The sequence below is a fragment of the Scyliorhinus canicula genome, chromosome 7 (assembly GCF_902713615.1).
Source record: "Scyliorhinus canicula chromosome 7, sScyCan1.1, whole genome shotgun sequence".
Classification (NCBI taxonomy): domain Eukaryota; kingdom Metazoa; phylum Chordata; class Chondrichthyes; order Carcharhiniformes; family Scyliorhinidae; genus Scyliorhinus; species Scyliorhinus canicula.
In genome coordinates this window covers 125,851,621-125,869,074 of record NC_052152.1, presented here as the reverse complement: position 1 = coordinate 125,869,074, position 17,454 = coordinate 125,851,621, and the positions used below count along the sequence as shown (strand labels likewise).

The 17,454-nt window shown below is 47.6% G+C and overlaps 1 protein-coding gene across 2 annotated transcripts in view; it reads left to right on the top strand.

Moving 5' to 3' along the window:
- LOC119969351 (myosin light chain kinase 2, skeletal/cardiac muscle-like) overlaps positions 1-17,454 on the top strand; it is a 234,329-nt gene that overhangs the window by 152,696 nt on the left and 64,179 nt on the right. For both annotated transcript variants that reach the window (XM_038802880.1, XM_038802879.1), the window contains exon 8: positions 2,974-3,115. In XM_038802880.1, the coding sequence (XP_038658808.1) occupies positions 2,974-3,115 (142 nt within the window). The remainder of the gene's footprint in view (positions 1-2,973; positions 3,116-17,454) is intronic.

Here is a 17,454-nt window from a genome sequence, read left to right as displayed (position 1 = left end):
TAGCTTTGAGCATGCTGGATAGCTAAGTGCACAATGGATAGCTTTGAGCACTCTGGATAGTTTTGAGCACACTGGATAGCTTTGCGCACTCTGGATAGTTTTGAGCACTCTGGATAGTTGTGAATACCCTGGATAGTTTTGATCGCATTTCACAGCTTTGAGCACTCTGGATTCCTAAGTGCACACTGGAAATCTTTGAACATAGAACATAGAGCATAGAACAGTACAGCACAGAACAGGCCCTTCGGCCCTCAATGTTGTGCCGAGCCATGATCACCCTACTCAAACCCACGTATCCACCCTATACCCGTAACCCAACAACCTCCCCCTTAACCCTACTTTTTATTAGGACACTACGGGCAATTTAGCATGGCCAATCCACCTAACCCGCACATCTTTGGACTGTGGGAGGAAACCGGAGCACCAGGGGGAGGACGTGCAGACTCCACACAGACAGTGACCCAGCCGGGAATCGAGCCTGGGACCCTGGAGCTGTGAAGCATTTATGCTAACCACCATGCTACCCTGCTGCTGGGTATCTTTGAGCACTTTTGATAGTTTTGAGCACACTGGATATCTTTGAGCATGCTGGATAGCTTTGAGCACTCTGGATAGCTTTGAGCACGGTGGACAGCTTTGAGCACACTGGACAGCTTTGAATACGCTGGATAGCTTTGCTTTGAGCACACTGGATAGCTTTGAGAACCCTGGGTAGCATTGAGCAAGCTGGATAGCTTTGAGTACCCTGGGGAGCTTTGAGTATGCTGGATAGCTTTGGGCACATTGGATAGCTTTTAGCATGCTGGATAGTTTTGAGAACTCTGGATAGCTTTGAGCACTATGGATAATTTTGAGCATGCTCGATAGCTTTGAGCAGTCTGGATAATTTTGAGCATGGTGGATAGTCTTGGGCACTCTGCATAGCTTTGAGCATGTTGGATAGCTTTAGACACTCTGGATAGCTTTTAGCACACTGGATAGCTTTGAGCACACTGGATAGCTTTGAGCACACTGGATAGCTTTGAGCACACTGGATAGCTTTGGTTACGCTGGATAGCTTTGAGCACGCTGGATAGCTTTGAGCATGCTGGATAGCTTTGAGCACACTGGATAGCTTTGGTTACGCTGGATAGCTTTGAGCACGCTGGATAGCTTTGAGCACACTGGATAGCTTTGAGCACACTGGATAGCTTTGAGCACACTGGATAGCTTTGAACACACTGGATAGCTTTGGATACGCTGGATAGCTTTGAGCATACTGGATAGCTTTGGTTACGCTGGATAGCTTTGCTTTGAGTACACTAGATAGCTAAGTGCACACTGGATAGCTTTGAGCAGTCTGGATAGCTTTGAGCATGCTGGATAGCTTTGAGCACATTGGATGGCTTTGAATACGCTGGATAGCTTTGCTTTGAGCACACTGGATATCTGAGTACACTGGATTTGAGCACTCTGGATAGCTTTGAGCAAGCGCGATAGCTTTGAGCACTCTGGAAAGTTTTGATGAAAATTGGATCGCTTTGGGCACGCTGTAAGGCTTTGAGCATGCTGGATAGCTTTGTCCACGTTGGATAGCTTTGAGCACTCTGGATAGCTTTGTGCACTCTGGATAGCTTTGAGCACTCTGCATAGTTTTGAGCACATTGGATAGCTTTGAGCACGCTGGATAGCTTTAGCACTCTGGATAGTTTTGAGCACGCTGGATAGCCTTGAATACGCTGGCTAGCTTTGCTTTGAGCACACTGGATATCTAAGTGCACACTGGATAGCTTTGAGCCCTCTGGATAGCTTTGAGTATGCTGGATAGCTTTGAGCACATTGGATAGCTTTGAATGCACTGGATAGCTTTGAGAATGCTGTATAGATTGAGCACACTGGATAGCTTTGAATATGCTGGACAGCTTTGAGCACACTGGATAGCTTTGAATACGCTGGATAGCTTTGAGAATGCTGTATAGATTGAGCACACTGGATAGCTTTGAATATGCTGGACAGCTTTGAGCACACTGGATAGCTTTGAGCACACTGGATAGCTTTGAGCATACTGGATAGCTTTGAGAATGCTGTATAGATTGAGCACACTGGATAGCTTTGAATATGCTGGACAGCTTTGAGCACGCTGGATAACTTTGAGCACACTGGATAGCTTTGAGCATACTGGATAGCTTTGAGCACGCTGGATAGCTTTGAGCACACTGGATAGCTTTGAGCATACTGGATAGCTTTGAGCACGCTGGATAGCTTTGAGCACAATTGATAGCTTTGAATATGCTGGACAGCTTTGGTTTGAGCACACTGGATAGCTAAGTTCACGCTGGATAGCTTTGAGCACACTGGATAGCGAAGTGCACACCGAATAGCTTTGTGCACACGCTGGATAACTTTGACCATGCTCAATAGCTTTGAGATCGCTATTAAATTTGATTTTAAATTCATTCTGGATCAGAACTTTTGATGTCAAATTGTAATTGGGATTATTTAGTACTCATGAAAGTAAAATTGGTATGAACATTTTCTGGTCGGGAAACTCCTACAGTCTCCTTGATATCTTTGGTGTTCAAGACTGGTGCATAGTAATACCCATAATGTGAGACAACATGTGAGATAGTTCTTTCACATCTGTGAACAACAGATCACACTGGACTCGAATGGAAACAGATTCATCCATTCATTCTGTGAAGCATTGTTTTAAATAGAGCAGCCAGCATATTAATAATTCCTTACTGTATGCCGAATCAGGGAAATTCAATGCTTTCCAGAAAGATTCAGTTACTGGGAGCTTGTAGCATTGGGAATTTCAATCGTTCCTGTCAATGATGGAGCATTTACATCTCGGCCCCTCAATGGACTGTGAGTTAACTGTGCATCTAAATAACCTGCCAGTGGTTCATCTGAGACAGAAGTAGACTTCTCTTAATGCTCAGCATTGTGTAATAAGGGAATGAGTTGATCCTGGGCGTTTTTCTCCTGCAGTGTGGGAGGTGGCGAGCTGTTTGAAAGAATCGTTGATGAAAGTTACAGACTAACCGAGCTGGACGCAATGGTGTACGTGAAGCAGATTTGTCAGGGCATTCATTACATGCATCACATGTATGTACTTCACCTGGACCTGAAGGTAAATGCCTCACTTTAAATGATTGATGATAGATATGGAGAACAGAGTTGAGAGAGACATGATTCAAGCTGTTCCCCATCGTCCCTATAAACCCGACTCCCCAAGCCACAATGACTGACAGGAACATTTCTAGCTGCTAAAGGGGCAATATTGCATCCGCGATCAACATCAGTGGTGATGTGTTGGGTGCTCTGGATCCGTGGAACACATACAGGCCACCAACACTTAAAATAGTACAACACTATTTTATTGAACAACAAACTGTTGAACATACTCTCACTGTGGGTTAACACGATATTAGATTAAACTAAAGATCTGTGCCTATCTTAATCAGTCTAATCACTCAGCACATGGTGAGGATCTGTGCTACAAGCCGTGAACTCTGTACTTCTGAAAGGCTGCATCCCGAATGAACGGGAAAACTGATGCCCTCTGTCTTTACAGTAAGTGTGCACTAATGGAGTTTAATGCAGAAAAGTGAGGTGATTCATTTTGGAAGAAATAACAGAAAGGCAGAGTACTGGGCTAATGGTAAGATTCTTGGTAGTGTGGACGAGCAGAGAGATCTCGGTGTCCATGTCCATAGATCCCTGAAAGTTGCCACCCAGGTTGAGAGGGTTGTTAAGAAGGCGTACGGTGTGTTAGCTTTTATTGGTAGAAGGATTGAGTTCCGGAGCCATGAGGTCATGTTGCAGTTGTACAAAACTCTGGTGCAGCCGCATTTGGAGTATTGTGTGCAGTTCTGGTCGCCACATTATAGGAAGGATGTGGAAGCATTGGAAAGGGTACAGAGGAGATTTACAAGAATGTTGCCTGGTACGGAGGGAAGATCATATGAGGAAAGGCTGAAGGACTTGAGGCTGTTTTCGTTAGAGAGAAGATGGTTAAGAGGGGATGTAATTGAGGCATACAAGATGATCAGAGGATTAGATAGGGTGGACATCGAGTGCCTTTTTCCTCGGATGGTGATGTCCAGCACGAGGGGGCATAGCTTTAAATTGAGGGGAGATAGATATAGGACAGATGTCAGAGGTAGGTTCTTTACTCAGAGAGTAGTAAGTGCATGGAATGCCCTGCCTGCAACAAAGAAGAACAAAGAAAATTACAGCACAGGAACAGGCCCTTCGGCCCTCCCAGTTGCGCCGATCCAGATCCTTTATCTAAACCTGTCTCCTATTTTCTAAGGTCTACTTCCCTCTGTTCCCGCCCATTCATATACCTGTCTAGATGCTTCTTAAATGATGCTATTGTGCCCGCCTCTACCACCTCCGCTGGTAAAACGTTCCAGGTACCCACCACCCTCTGCGTAAAAAACTTTCCACGCACATCTCCCTTAAACTTTCCCCCTCTCACCTTGAAATCATGACCCCTTGTAACTGACAATCCACTCTTGGGAAAAGCTTGTTACTATCCACCCTGTCCATACCTCTCATTATTTTGTAGACCTCAATCAGGTCCCCCCTCATCCTCCGTCTTTCCAACGAAAACAATCCTATTCTACTCAACCTTTCTTCATAGCTATCCCCCTCCATACCAGGCAACATCCTGGTGAACCTCCTCTGCACCCTCTCCAAGGCATCCACATCCTTCTGGTAATGTGGCGACCAGAACTGCACGCAGTATTCCAAATGTGGCCGAACCAAAGTCCTATACAATTGTAACATGACCTGCCGACTCTTGTACTCAATACCCCGTCCGATGAAGGCAACCATGCTGTATGCCTTCTTGACCACTCTATCGACCTGCGTTGTCACCTTCAGGGTACAATGGACCTGAACTCCCAGATCTCTCTGCACATCAATTTTCCCCAGGACTCTTCCATTGACCATATAGTCCACTCTTGAATTTGATCTTCCAAAATGCATCACTTCGCATTTGCCTGGATTGAACTCCATCTGCCATTTCTCTGCCCAACTCTCCAATCTGTCTATCTTTTGTTGTATTCTCTGACAGTCCTCCTCGCTATCTGATACTCCACCAATCTTAGTATCATCTGCAAACTTGCTCATCAGACCACCTATACCTTCCTCCAGGTCATTTATGTAGATCACAAACATCAGTGGTCCGAGCACTGATCCCTGTGGAACACCACTAGTCACCCTTCTCCATTTTGAGACACTCCCTTCCACCACTACTCTCTGTCTCCTGTTGCCCAGCCAGTTCTTTATCCATCTAGCTAGTACACCCTGAACCCCATACGACTTCACTTTTTCCATCAACCTGCCATGGGAAACCTTATCAAACGCCTTACTAAAGTCCATGTATACAACATCTACAGCCCTTCCCTCATCAATTAACTTTATCACTTCCTCAAAGAATTCTATTAGGCTTGTAAGACATGACCTTCCCTGCACAAAACCATGCTGCCTATCACTGATAAGTCTATTTTCATCCAGATGTGAATAGATCCTATCCCTCAGTATCTTCTCCAACAGTTTGCCTACCACTGACGTCAAGCTCACAGGTCTATAATTCCCTGGATTATCCCTGCTACCCTTCTTAAACAAAGGGACAACATTAGCAATTCTCCAGTCCTCCGGGACCTCACCCGTGCTCAAGGATGCTGCAAAGATATCTGTTAAGGCCCCAGCTATTTCGACCCTCGCTTCCCTCAGTAACCTGGGATAGATCCCATCCGGTCCTGGGGACTTGTCCACCTTAATGTCTTTCAGAATACCCAAAACTTCCCCCTTCCATATGACAACTTCACCAAGAGTATTTAAACATCCATCCCTATCCTCAACATCCATCTTGTCCCTCTCCTTTGTGAATACCGATGCAAAGTACTCATTAAGAATCTCACCCATTTCCTTTGAGTCCACACATAAATTCCCTCTTTTGTCTTTAAGTGGGCCAATCCTTTCTCTAGTTACCCTCTTGCTCCTTACATACGAATAAAATGCTTTGGGATTTTCCATAACCCTGTTAGCCAAAGATATTTCATGACCCCTTTTAGTCCTCTTTATTGCGCGTTTGAGATTCGTCCTACTTTCCCGATATTCCTCCAAAGCTTCATCAGTTTTGAGTTGCCTCGATCCTATGTATGCTTCCTTTTTCATCTTAGCTAGTCTCACAATTTCACCCGTCATCCATGGTTCCCTAATCTTGCCATTTCTATCTTTCATTTTCACAGGGACATGTCTGTCCTGCACTCTAATCAACCTTTCCTTAAAAGACTTCCACATTTCAAATGTGGATTTACCCTTAAACAGCTGCTTCCTATCCACATTCCCTAGCTCCTGCCAAATTTTGTTATACTCTGCCTTTCCCCAATTTAGTACTCTTCCTTTCCTTTGTCCTTGTCCATGAGTATTTTAAAACTTACAGAATTGTGATCGATATTCCCAAAGTAATCACCGACTGAAACTTCAACCACCTGGCCGGGATCATTCCCCAATACCAGGTCCAGTATGGCCGCTTCCCGAGTTGGACTATTTACATACTGCTCTGAAAAACTCTCCTGGATGGTCCTTACAAACTCTGCTCCATCTACACCTCCAACACTACATGGGTCCCATTCAATGTTGGGGAAGTTAAAATCTCCCATCACAACCACCCTATTGCTCCTACATTTTTCTATAATTGTCTGCATATTTGTACCTCTACTTCATGCTCGCTTTTGGGAGGCCTGTAGTAAAGTCCCAACAATGTTACTGCTCCCTTCCTATTTCTTAGCTCTATCCATATTGCCTCAGTGCTCGAATCCTCCATCATGCCCTCCTTAATCACAGCTGTGATATCATCTCTGACGAGTAATGCAACTCCTCCACCCCTTCTTCCTCCCTCTCTACCCCTCCTGAAGCATCTATACCCTGGGATATTCAGTTGCCAGTCTTGCCCTTCCCTCAACCAAGTCTCAGTAATACCAATAGCATCATATTCCCAGGTACTGATCCAAGCCCTAAATTCATCTGCCTTACCTGCTATACTTCTTGCATTAAAACAAATGCACCTCAGACCACCTGTCCCTTTGCGTTCATCATCTCTTCCCTGTCTACTCTTCCCCTTAGTCACATTGAGTTTATTGTCTCGTACCTTACTGGCTTTAGTTGCTGCTTTTTTACTGACCTCTAACTTCCTAATCTGGTTCCCCTCCCCCTGCCACATTAGTTTAAAACCTCCCCAACAGTGTTAACAAAAGCATCCCCTAGGACATTGGTTCCAGTCCTGCCCAGGTGTAGACCATCCGGTTTGTAATGGTCCCACCGCCCCCAGAACTGGTTCCAATGTCCCAAAAATCTGAACCCCTCCCTCCTGCACCATCTCTCAAGCCACGTATTCATTCTGACTATTCTTGAATTTCTACTCTGACTGTCTCGTGGCACTGGTAGCAATCCTGAGATTACTACCTTTGAGGTCCTACTTTTTAACTTATCTCCTAACTCCCTAAATTCTGATTGTAGGACCTCATCCCTTTTTTTACCTATATCGTTGGTGCCTATATGCACCACGACAATGGGCTGTTCACCCTCGCCCTGCAGTATGTCCTGCAGCCGATCGGAGACATCCCTGACCCAAGCACCCGGGAGGCAACATACCATTCGGGAGTCTCGTTTTCGACCACAGAAACGCCTGTCTACTCCCCTTACAATTGAATCCCCTGTGACTATAGCCCTGCCAGTCTTTTTCCCGCCCTTCTGTGCAGCAGAGCTAGCCACGGTGCCATGAGCCTGGCTACTACTGCCTTCCCCTGGTGAGTCATCTCCCCCAACAGTATCCAAAACGGTATACCTGTTTTGGAGGGAGATGACCGCAAGGGGCACCTGCACTGCCTTCCTGCTCTTTCTCTGCCTTTTGGTCACCCATTCCCTGTCTCCGTCACCAATCCTAATCTGCGGTGTGACCAACTCACTGAACTTGCTATCCACGACCTCCTCAGCATCGTGGATGTTCCAAAGTGAGTCCATCCGCAGCTCCAGAGCCGTCATGCGGTCCAACAGGAGCTGCAGCTGGACACACTTCGCGCACATGAAGAAGTCAGGGGCATCGGCCACGTCCCTGAACTCCCACATTGCGCACGAGGAGCATAACACGGGTCTGGGATCTCCTGCCATTTTTACCCTTTACCTTAACTGATTACAAATATAGTATCAAATAATTGTCACTTGACAACAGCCCCTTCACAAACCACCTTCAAATTAGGCTGACCGCACTGCACGTATGCAAATCTCCGCGGAACAGGCAATCAGTCGCTCTGCTCTGCTGCCCTCTGCTGGATGCTTGCTTGCACTCGAACTCCTCGGGTCTCTTTCGCAGGTACACCTTCAAATTAGGCTGACCGCACTGCATGTATACAAATCTCCCCGGAACAGGCAATCAGTAGCTCCACTCTGCTGCCCTCTGCAACAGTAGTGGACTTGCCAACACTAAACGCATTCAAATGGTCATTGGATAGGCATATGGACGATAAGGGAATCGTGTAGAGGGACTTTAGAAGGGTTTCACAGGACGGTGCAACATCGTGGGCCGAAGGGTCTGTACTGCGCTGTAATGTTCTATGTTCTATGTTCTATGTTCTATGTTCTTACTGGTGATTGGGTGTTGTGTTATGCATGTTCATTGGTCCTACTGTCTGTCCATCAGTGTGTGTGTCTGCACCATGATATACTGGTGTATGTTATGACATCCTCCTTTTAAAAAAAAATGTATGTTTGTGGCAATAAATAATGTGTGTTGATAATGTTCCTAACTATGTGTGGGGTGCGAAGACGTATTTACAGGACTATGTACATGAAAACTAAGCTATTTACAAGGGAAGGTGCCTGATGCAGAGAAACAGTATGCAACAAAATAGTAACTAGATCAACATTCTATACAAACCAGGGAAACGATCAAACAAAGCAATGAAACAATTCAGAGAGTCCATAAATTTGTAAAGTTCATAAGTTTAGTCTCTGAGGTGGGCGATGAATTCTGGTTGACCGCCTCAAGGGTGGGTCGCGAGCCGCCGGTTCAGGAGCGGGCTATGTTGCACGTTTTGCTATGAGTGTAAAACGCGTTTATTGGGGTGTATTAACTTCCAAGTGCTTAACACCACTAGGCTCTGTTCTATGTATTTATTCAGCTCAGGAGTCGCCAGGTGCCGTATAGACACCGTCACGAGTATTCCAAGGTCAAGTTCAAAGTAATAAAGACGATACACCGATTAGTAAGGTCCAAACGATCAATATTTATTATACAATTATAATAAATACGCATGCACACACTAAGGGACTAAGCTATGACTAAACTAAGCAAACAGAATACTTAACTACACAGGAACAGGCAAGGTCAGGGAGCGAGGCCTTCGTCCCGGTCTTGGGCTGCAACCTTCAGCAAGCGTTCTGGTCACTGGGGGGTTTAGCGGGCTTAGTTCACGTAGCGAGCGTCGTACTGGCACTTACGGTTCGGCGGCTGGTGCTCAACGGCTGGAGTCAGGATATAGCTTCAAGGTCTTGGTCAGGGCCGGAGCACGGAACAACAGACCGGACAACACGAGGTCCCTGTCTTTTATAGGGATCCCAATGTCCTTCCCTCTTCTTGGGCGGGCTTTAACCTTTGGTTATCTATTGGGTCAATTCCTCATCGATACTGTTTGAATTCCCCAATGCGAGGGGGTCTCCGTGATGGGGGGGGCGTTTCTTATGCCCTTTTGTTTGGAGGTTTCTGGTGCCTCGATGTCTGGGCCTTGGTTCAAATGTGTCCATTCAGAGTCAAATGTTTCTATTGTGTGGGTGTTCAGGTCTGATTGCCTCATTAGTATGCAAAGCGTTTTGCCATTTGCACCTAACTAAGGTCTTCTCACCTGAGCCCAAACTGGTTTCTGCTACTTGCAGAATGCAAAATGCTCTCTTTGCAGACTGCTGTTTTGGCTAAACTGCCTTTTTCCCTGCAGTCTTAGCGCTTGGCTTACTTTGTAGCTCAGCGTCCATTTTAGGTGGCTACATTCCCTCCTTGTGATCCTCACAATCCAAATATTGTGAAGGATCACCTATGTACGTTGCCTTGAGTGCATCTGGGTTGCCTTCGTTGTGTTCCCTGACCTCTTGCCAGTTCCTGGGCTACTCTATCTTAAACTATGGGAAGAAAAATTTTTAACTGACATCTCTACTTGGCGCTATGTCAAAGGGGACATGCATTACCACAAACGGGAACCTCTACCTATCACAATTATCCTTAACTTAACTTAAACATTTCCTTACAGACTAAACCTCATCCATTCATACCACATCACATAACATTTCCTGACTCGGCAGTCGAGTTCAGGACAATATAATACATGGGTACATTTCTTTATTCATCATGGGGCAAAGGGGATTGATGAAATCGGAAAATAGGAGATCGAACTCCATAGACGGAGGGGCAGGAACGGGAGGCTCTCCTCTTCCATTTCCTCAACCTGAGGGTCTGTACCAGTATGACGAGGATCGCAATCACCAACAGTGATTCGATTACGTATGACATGGAGTACCATGTCATAAATTTTGTGCACCAGGTCTGAACCTCACTGATCAGAGCTGAGCACTGGGGAGTGGCTGTAAGGGAAACATTTACGGTGGGGGTTGTGGGGGAAACGTGTCTTGCTTCCACACAAACAGATATAACAGTTAAAAGCAATAGTTGAGCTTCCATCATCTTCAACTTGTTCTTCCTTCTTTCTTCCTCCTGTATGGACAATCCTTGCTTCGATCCCTGTCTCGTCCTTCGAAAGCTATGGGATCAAGCACAGTATCTGTCAATACACAGTTTAAGATCTTTACCTGTTAGTGCATCTGTCTTTTAAATTCCAATTGACCCTTTAAAAATGACTGGCCAAGTCACACCCTGTGACTCCCCTCATTTTTTTTTTCATTTTTTTTTTTCAAAAGCGAATTTGAAGACCAGAATACACCTAACAATCCTTCTCCTGCGAGCCGTCTCGCAGGCTTTGCTAGTTTACCATCCGAATGTTCCCGGATGTAAATAGCATGTGGGATGGCGGCCTAAGGGCTGCCTAACGAAAAATGAAAACAAAATTTTGAAAGAAACGTCCGAATGAGTTGCGTATGGGCCGCGACGGGTACGAGTTGGATGGGATCCCCGGGTAGGGCGTGCTGTGCCATACCCGAGCTTGGCTGACCAAAGTGGGTTCTCAGACAGGGCGGGTCCTCAGTGCCGTTTGTCCACTGCCTGAGTAACCTGGATTAAAACGGGTACGAATGTGTTAACCGTGACTTGCAGCCTCTATTCGCCGAATAGAGGGGCACCTAAAAACAATGGAGGAGCCAAGATGCTCCTTCATCTGAAAACATGAGCTGGGCTTCAGACAATTTAGCTGATAAGGTGAGCTGCTCACCATAGAAGTTCTCAGAGGCTTCGGCAGAGAAACTAAAGTGCGTGTAAGGTGGTCACAAGCCTTACAACTTTGAAAAGATCTCCAATCAAACTGGTGTTTTGGAACCGAAGTTCTCAAAGGTATCGGCGGACAAACTAACGTGTATGTGAGGTGGTCACAATCTTTTCAGCTGAAAAGAAGATGTCCATCCTCCAGCTGAACCATTTACATTCCTGAAAGACAAACGAACATAAAACGATAGACAAACACACGTGCAGGTTCCATCAGAAAGGACATCGTTTCCCTCAAACGATTCCTATTTTACATCATCTGGACACCTCACTTTTCCTCTGTCTCTGTGAACAGGGTCACAAAGGGGTTGCCGTATCGGGATTCAGACACCGTGTCGTCCTGCTCTCCCGGATCCCACACCCTTGTGTGGATCAGGCATGATATCATTGCATTGTGTGACCGGGGGTCACGTTCGTCATTGCGGACAAGTCGGTACGAATTGTCCCTGTGCCATAGTGTTGGGTCCAAAAGTGAATGGGTATTGTCGGGGTCGTCGGGGTCGGGTGGTGGGTCTGGGTTTTTAATGTAAGTGACTTCCATGGGGTCACTGTAGTCGGGGTCATAGTCGCTGCTATGTGGGCTGTAGTGTGGTGTGCTGTGGCTGTCCTCAGAGTCAGTGTCTGCATCGCTGTCTCTGCCGCGGCAGCTTGTGGGCGTTTCGGGGCGTGGTCTGTTGTGGTCGGTGGGCGGAGTCGTGGGCGAGTCCGATGAGGAACTGGTCTGTGAGGGGGATGGTGGAAACGTGTCTCTAGTGGGTGGGGTGAGGTGTTCTGCTGCATCTAGCAGGACATGGTGTGCATGGTTGGCCTGTGTTCCATATGCCTTTAGCTGGTTAATATGGAACCACGCGGTCTTACCATTAGGATATTTTATCCTATAAACTGAGGGGCTAATTTTATCCGAAATTGAGTATGGGCCGGAATATTTTGGTGCCAAAAAACTGCTGGGGTTGTAAACAGATAACATTACCTGTTGCCCAACCTGGAATTCTGTGGGGTGTACGGTCTTATTAAAACAAGCTGTGCGTTGTTTACGGCGTTTCCCTAGCTGAACTGCGGCTGCAATCTGTGCAGACCTCACAGTCTCAACCAAGTCTTTAACCGTCTTTTCGTGTGTGAGGGCCGTCACCTCGGGGCTGGTCATGTCCAGTCCTAAAAGGAATTCTGTACCTTTCATAGGGCGTCCGGTCATGAGTGTGTGTGGTGTGTAGCCTGTGGAAGTGGAAACAGTGTTCCTTATGAACATGAGTGCAAATGGGAGCACTGAATCCCATGTCGAATTGTTCTCCTGTACCATTTTCCTAAGGGTAGTTTTTAGGGTCCGATTCATGCGCTCCACAATCCCGCTGGACTGTGGATGATACGCAATGTGGAAATTTTGTTTTATGCCGAATATTGTCAGGACGTTCTTCATGACCCGTCCTGTGAAGTGAGATCCCTGGTCCGAATCAATACTTCGGGGTAAACCCCATCTCGTGAAGATGTGGTGGGTCAGGATCTTTGCAGCTGTCTTAGCTGTATTTGTTCTAGAGGGGAATGCCTCTACCCATTTGGTAAAGGTATCGATGACCACCAGAACGTATTTATAGCCATTCCTACAAGGGGGCAATGGGCCTATAAAGTCGATCTGGAGGTTTGTCCAGGGGCCATTAACTGGTCGAGTATGCCGAAGTTGTGCCTTTTTAGAATACCTCTCCGGGTTATTCTGAGCACAAATAAGGCAATTCTCAATATAATGCGTTACATCAGTCCTGAGATTAGGCCACCAACAGAGCTGCCTGAGGTGCCTCGTGGTTGCATCAATTCCTTGGTGCCCGTGGTTATCATGAAATAAAGCAATCATTGCATTCCTGTCCTGCTGCGGGACCACATAAAGTTGTTCCTTTATGATCACACCCTCATGTGTGGTCAGTGCATGTTTAAATCTCTCGTACTCTGGCACAAAGTTGCCTTTGAAAACCTCCCTGAGATCCTCATCCTGCTTCTGTGCTGCTACAAGATCTTTAATATCTGTCTGTGAGATTTGGACTGCGCTCACAGGGGCGCTAGCTGGTGCGCTAGCTGGGGGGGTCCATAAGTGTCCTCGCCTGGAACCTGCCTTAGCCAGTGCGTCGGCTTTTACATTCCCAGGGGGGGATGACCTATGGTGACTTCTTACTTTTATAATGCCGAAGGTCCTGTCCTTCGCTTTTTCTAAAATATGCTGGAGTAGAGGGGCTGATGGAAGGGGTTTCCCGTCTGCGGAGACAAAACCTCGTGTCCTCCACAGGGGCAGAAAATCGGTTAAACTGTTACAGACATATAAGCTGTCTGAATATATGTCTGCTGGGCTGGGGAAAGAAGCGGGGTGGTCCACTATATAAGCTATGGCCGCGAGCTCTGCTGCCTGCGCGCCTAAGTGTCCGGGTAGTTTTAAAGCTATCTCTTCGAGAGCGCGCCCCTGCGCGTCCTCTACATAGATGCCGCATCCTGTGATACGCTCACCTTCTAAAACTGTGGATGAACCGTCTACGTAAATCCTCAGGGGTCCACACGTGTCTGTGGGTTGGGGGCTTTGTTTTGGGTTCCCTATCTTCCTGGGGGGTGTCTTTGCTATAAAGGGTCCTGTGTTATGCAGGGGAGCTACAATTTCACAGTCATGGGGCTGTCCGGGGTATTGGAGGTTGTCTGCTAAATATGTGTGTGTGCGGGTCCGTTTTACTGTAATGTCCCGTCCTTGTAAGAGTAGTGTCCATCTAGCTGCCCTAATCTGGCTAACTGAACCGTCCTTCAGTCGACCGTCTAGGAGTAACTGTGTGGGTGTGTGTTCGGTCAGAATAGTAATGGGGTTGAGTCCGGTAATGTATGAGAAGTATTGTACTGCCCAGAAGACAGCAAGGAGGTGCCTCTCACAGGCAGAGAATCCTTGTTCTACCGGGTCTAGCAGTCGGGAGGCATAAGCCACTGGTCTTAGCTGCTCGTGCCGTTCCTGAAGCAACACGGCCGAGAGGGTCAGATCGGTGCTCGCTACCTCTATTGCATAGGGGGAAAGTTGGTCTGGGACTAGCAGCGCGGGTGCTGCGCTAAGGGCTCTTTTTAACTCTTCCACAGCCTCTGTATGCTGCGGAAGCCATTCCCAGGGGGCTCCTTTCTTAAGGAGGTCTGAGAGTGGGGCGGCTTTTGTCGCGAATCCGTCGATGTGGTTCCGACAATAGCCAACCAGTCCTAAAAACGACCGGAGGGCCGAAACATTTTGGGGAAGGGGCAATTTGACAATCGAATCAATTCTTTTGAATTCGATCTCGCGTTTGCCGTGTGTGATGACTGTTCCCAAATACATCACTTTATTTTCCAAAACCTGGGCCTTTCGTGGGTTAACTTTACATCCAATTGAAGTCAACAGTTCCAGGAGTTCGGCCAGAAGCGTAATGTGCTCTGCCTTTGTGTCTGTCTGCAGTAGTAGGTCGTCTACATACTGTACCAGACATTCGGGGCGGGAGAATTTCTCTAAACCACTTGCCAGCTGTCGGTGGAAAATGGAGGGGGAATTGTGGAATCCTTGTGGGAGGCATGTCCACGTATATTGCTGTGATTTGAAGGTGAAGGCAAATTTGTACTGGCACGCCTTTGCCAATGGTATTGACCAGAATCCGTTACTGATGTCCAATACCGTGAAGTATTTGGAGTTGAGTCCCTGCTTGAGCATGGTCTCGGGACTAGTAGCTACCGTTGGGGCTACTGCGGGGGTGACTTTGTTGAGTTCCCGATAATCGATGGTCAGACGCCATGATCCATCGGGCTTCCTCACTGGCCAAATAGGGGCATTATTGGTCGAGGCTACCGCTCTGAGCACACCTTGCTCCAATAAGCTTCCTATCACCTTTTCTATTTCCACCTCACGGGCCTCACGGTAGCATGGTGGTTAGCATCAATGCTTCACAGCTCCAGGGTCCCAGGTTCGATTCCCGGCTGGGTCACTGTCTGTGTGGAGTCTGCACGTCCTCCCCGTGTGTGCGTGGGTTTCCTCCGGGTGCTCCGGTTTCCTCCCACAGTCCAAAGATGTGCGGGTTAGGTGGATTGGCCATGCTAAATTGCCCGTAGTGTAAGGTTAATGGGGGGATTGTTGGGTTACGGGTATACGGGTTACGTGGGTTTAAGTAGGGTGATCATTGCTCGGCACAACATCGAGGGCCGAAGGGCCTGTTCTGTGCTGTACTGTTCTATCTATGCACCTCTGCTTCCAGGGGAAATCTATACTGTTTCTGTGGTCGGGGGTCCTGTCCGGTAACGTGAACTGGTCCAGTCATTCTGCCACAGTCATGACGGTGACTGGCAAATGCTGTCCTGTGTTTGTTCAGCAGGGCTTTTATTTGTCTGTCGGTGTGGAGTGTAGTCAGGTCAAATGAGTACTCTCCCACTGCGCTAATCCGATTAGCGTAGTCTCCTACTGTGAGGGTGGCGGGTGCTCTGTCTGATCTAGCCATTCGCCAGACACACTGGTTCACTGGGTCGAATGACAAGCTATGAGCGTTCATAAAATCTATCCCCAGGATGTGTTCTGCTGTCCGGGGAAGATTTACTAAAACTACGGGGTGTCTTGTGGAAATGTTCCCTAGCTGGATTGCTACGGGTGCCGTAATATGTCCCTGCTGCGAGTGTCCTGTGAACCCGCTAAGTGTAATGGTGGATGTGGTCGGCCACGTGTCTGCGTGTGCCGTGGTCGTAGAGTTAATGGTGGTGCGGGACCCTCCTGTGTCCCAAAGTAACTCTATGGGCTTCCCTTTTACTCTCGCTGTGACTACGGGTCTCCCTGATGGATCCCATAGTGTGTCACAGACCCAAGTGGGGGAGCCCGAACACCGTCAGTTCGTCTCGTCCACATTGGTGGGTCCTGACTGTACTGCTATATTGTGGATGGGTTTTGCCTTACTGCGGTTCAGAGTGCCTGTCTGCTGGCCTCTCTGAGATCGCTGGGGTGCATTGCATTCCTTTGCCCAATGCCCTAACTGTCCACAGTTATAGCATTCCTGTCCTTTCTGCTGTGGGCTGCTCTTCCCTTCATTTACCCATGCGGGTTTCTGGTGCTCTCTCACTGCCTGAATATCTGCTGCAGCCTGAGCCTCTTCTGGGGATTGAACCTTACTCTTTCCCTGAATTGATTGCTCCCAAGCGCGGGACAACCTTTTCAGGACCCATTTCTCATTATGGGCCTCTTCTGAGGGGTCATAACTGTTGCAAGCGCTCTGTCCTGCCTCTGTTGCGTGTGAGATTATGGTGCGCGTCCATTTGACCATATTTTCCCGGTTCAAATGCGCTCTATTTAAATCGCCGAAAACTGCGTTGAAATGAATCCACAGCCTTCCTGCGAATGCTGTGGGGTGTTCGGATCTTTTCTGCCGGCACTTATTAAGTCCTTCTACGGGGTCACCTCGATTATACCCTATGGCATCTAAAATGGAGGTGTGCATCTCCTCTAGGGTGCCTCCGGCAACGTTCTGTGGGTCGGGGAGGGCTGCTACTACTGACTGGTCTAAGCTCAGAACTGTGAGCTTAACCTGCTCTCTCTCATCCAGGCCGTACATGGTCGCCTGTTGCTTTACTTTAGCAAAGAACTGGTGGGGGTCTGCGGTGGGGAGGAACGGAGTGATCTTCTCACATGCGTCCCTGAGCTGGGTTACAGTTAAGGGGGTGGTGTAGGTTATATCTGGTGCGCCTTCTGTTGTAGCTTTTCTCTGCGTGGTTACGGGATTCATGGGTGCGGTTATGATCTGATCTGTAGGGGGTTGGGGTGCTTGCCTTTTCTGCTGCGCTGCTGGCGCACATGTTCCCTGAACATAACGCTGCGCTGTCTCACTTAATTCTTGCCAATCTGGGGCATTTTCTCCATCTAACTGGGTTCCAAAGGTGCTTTGAAACCCATTTTGCACCGAAAGCAGCGATTGCAGCTCTGCAATCTGTTTCCTGCATTTCGCGTGGTCTACTGTACTTTGCCTTTG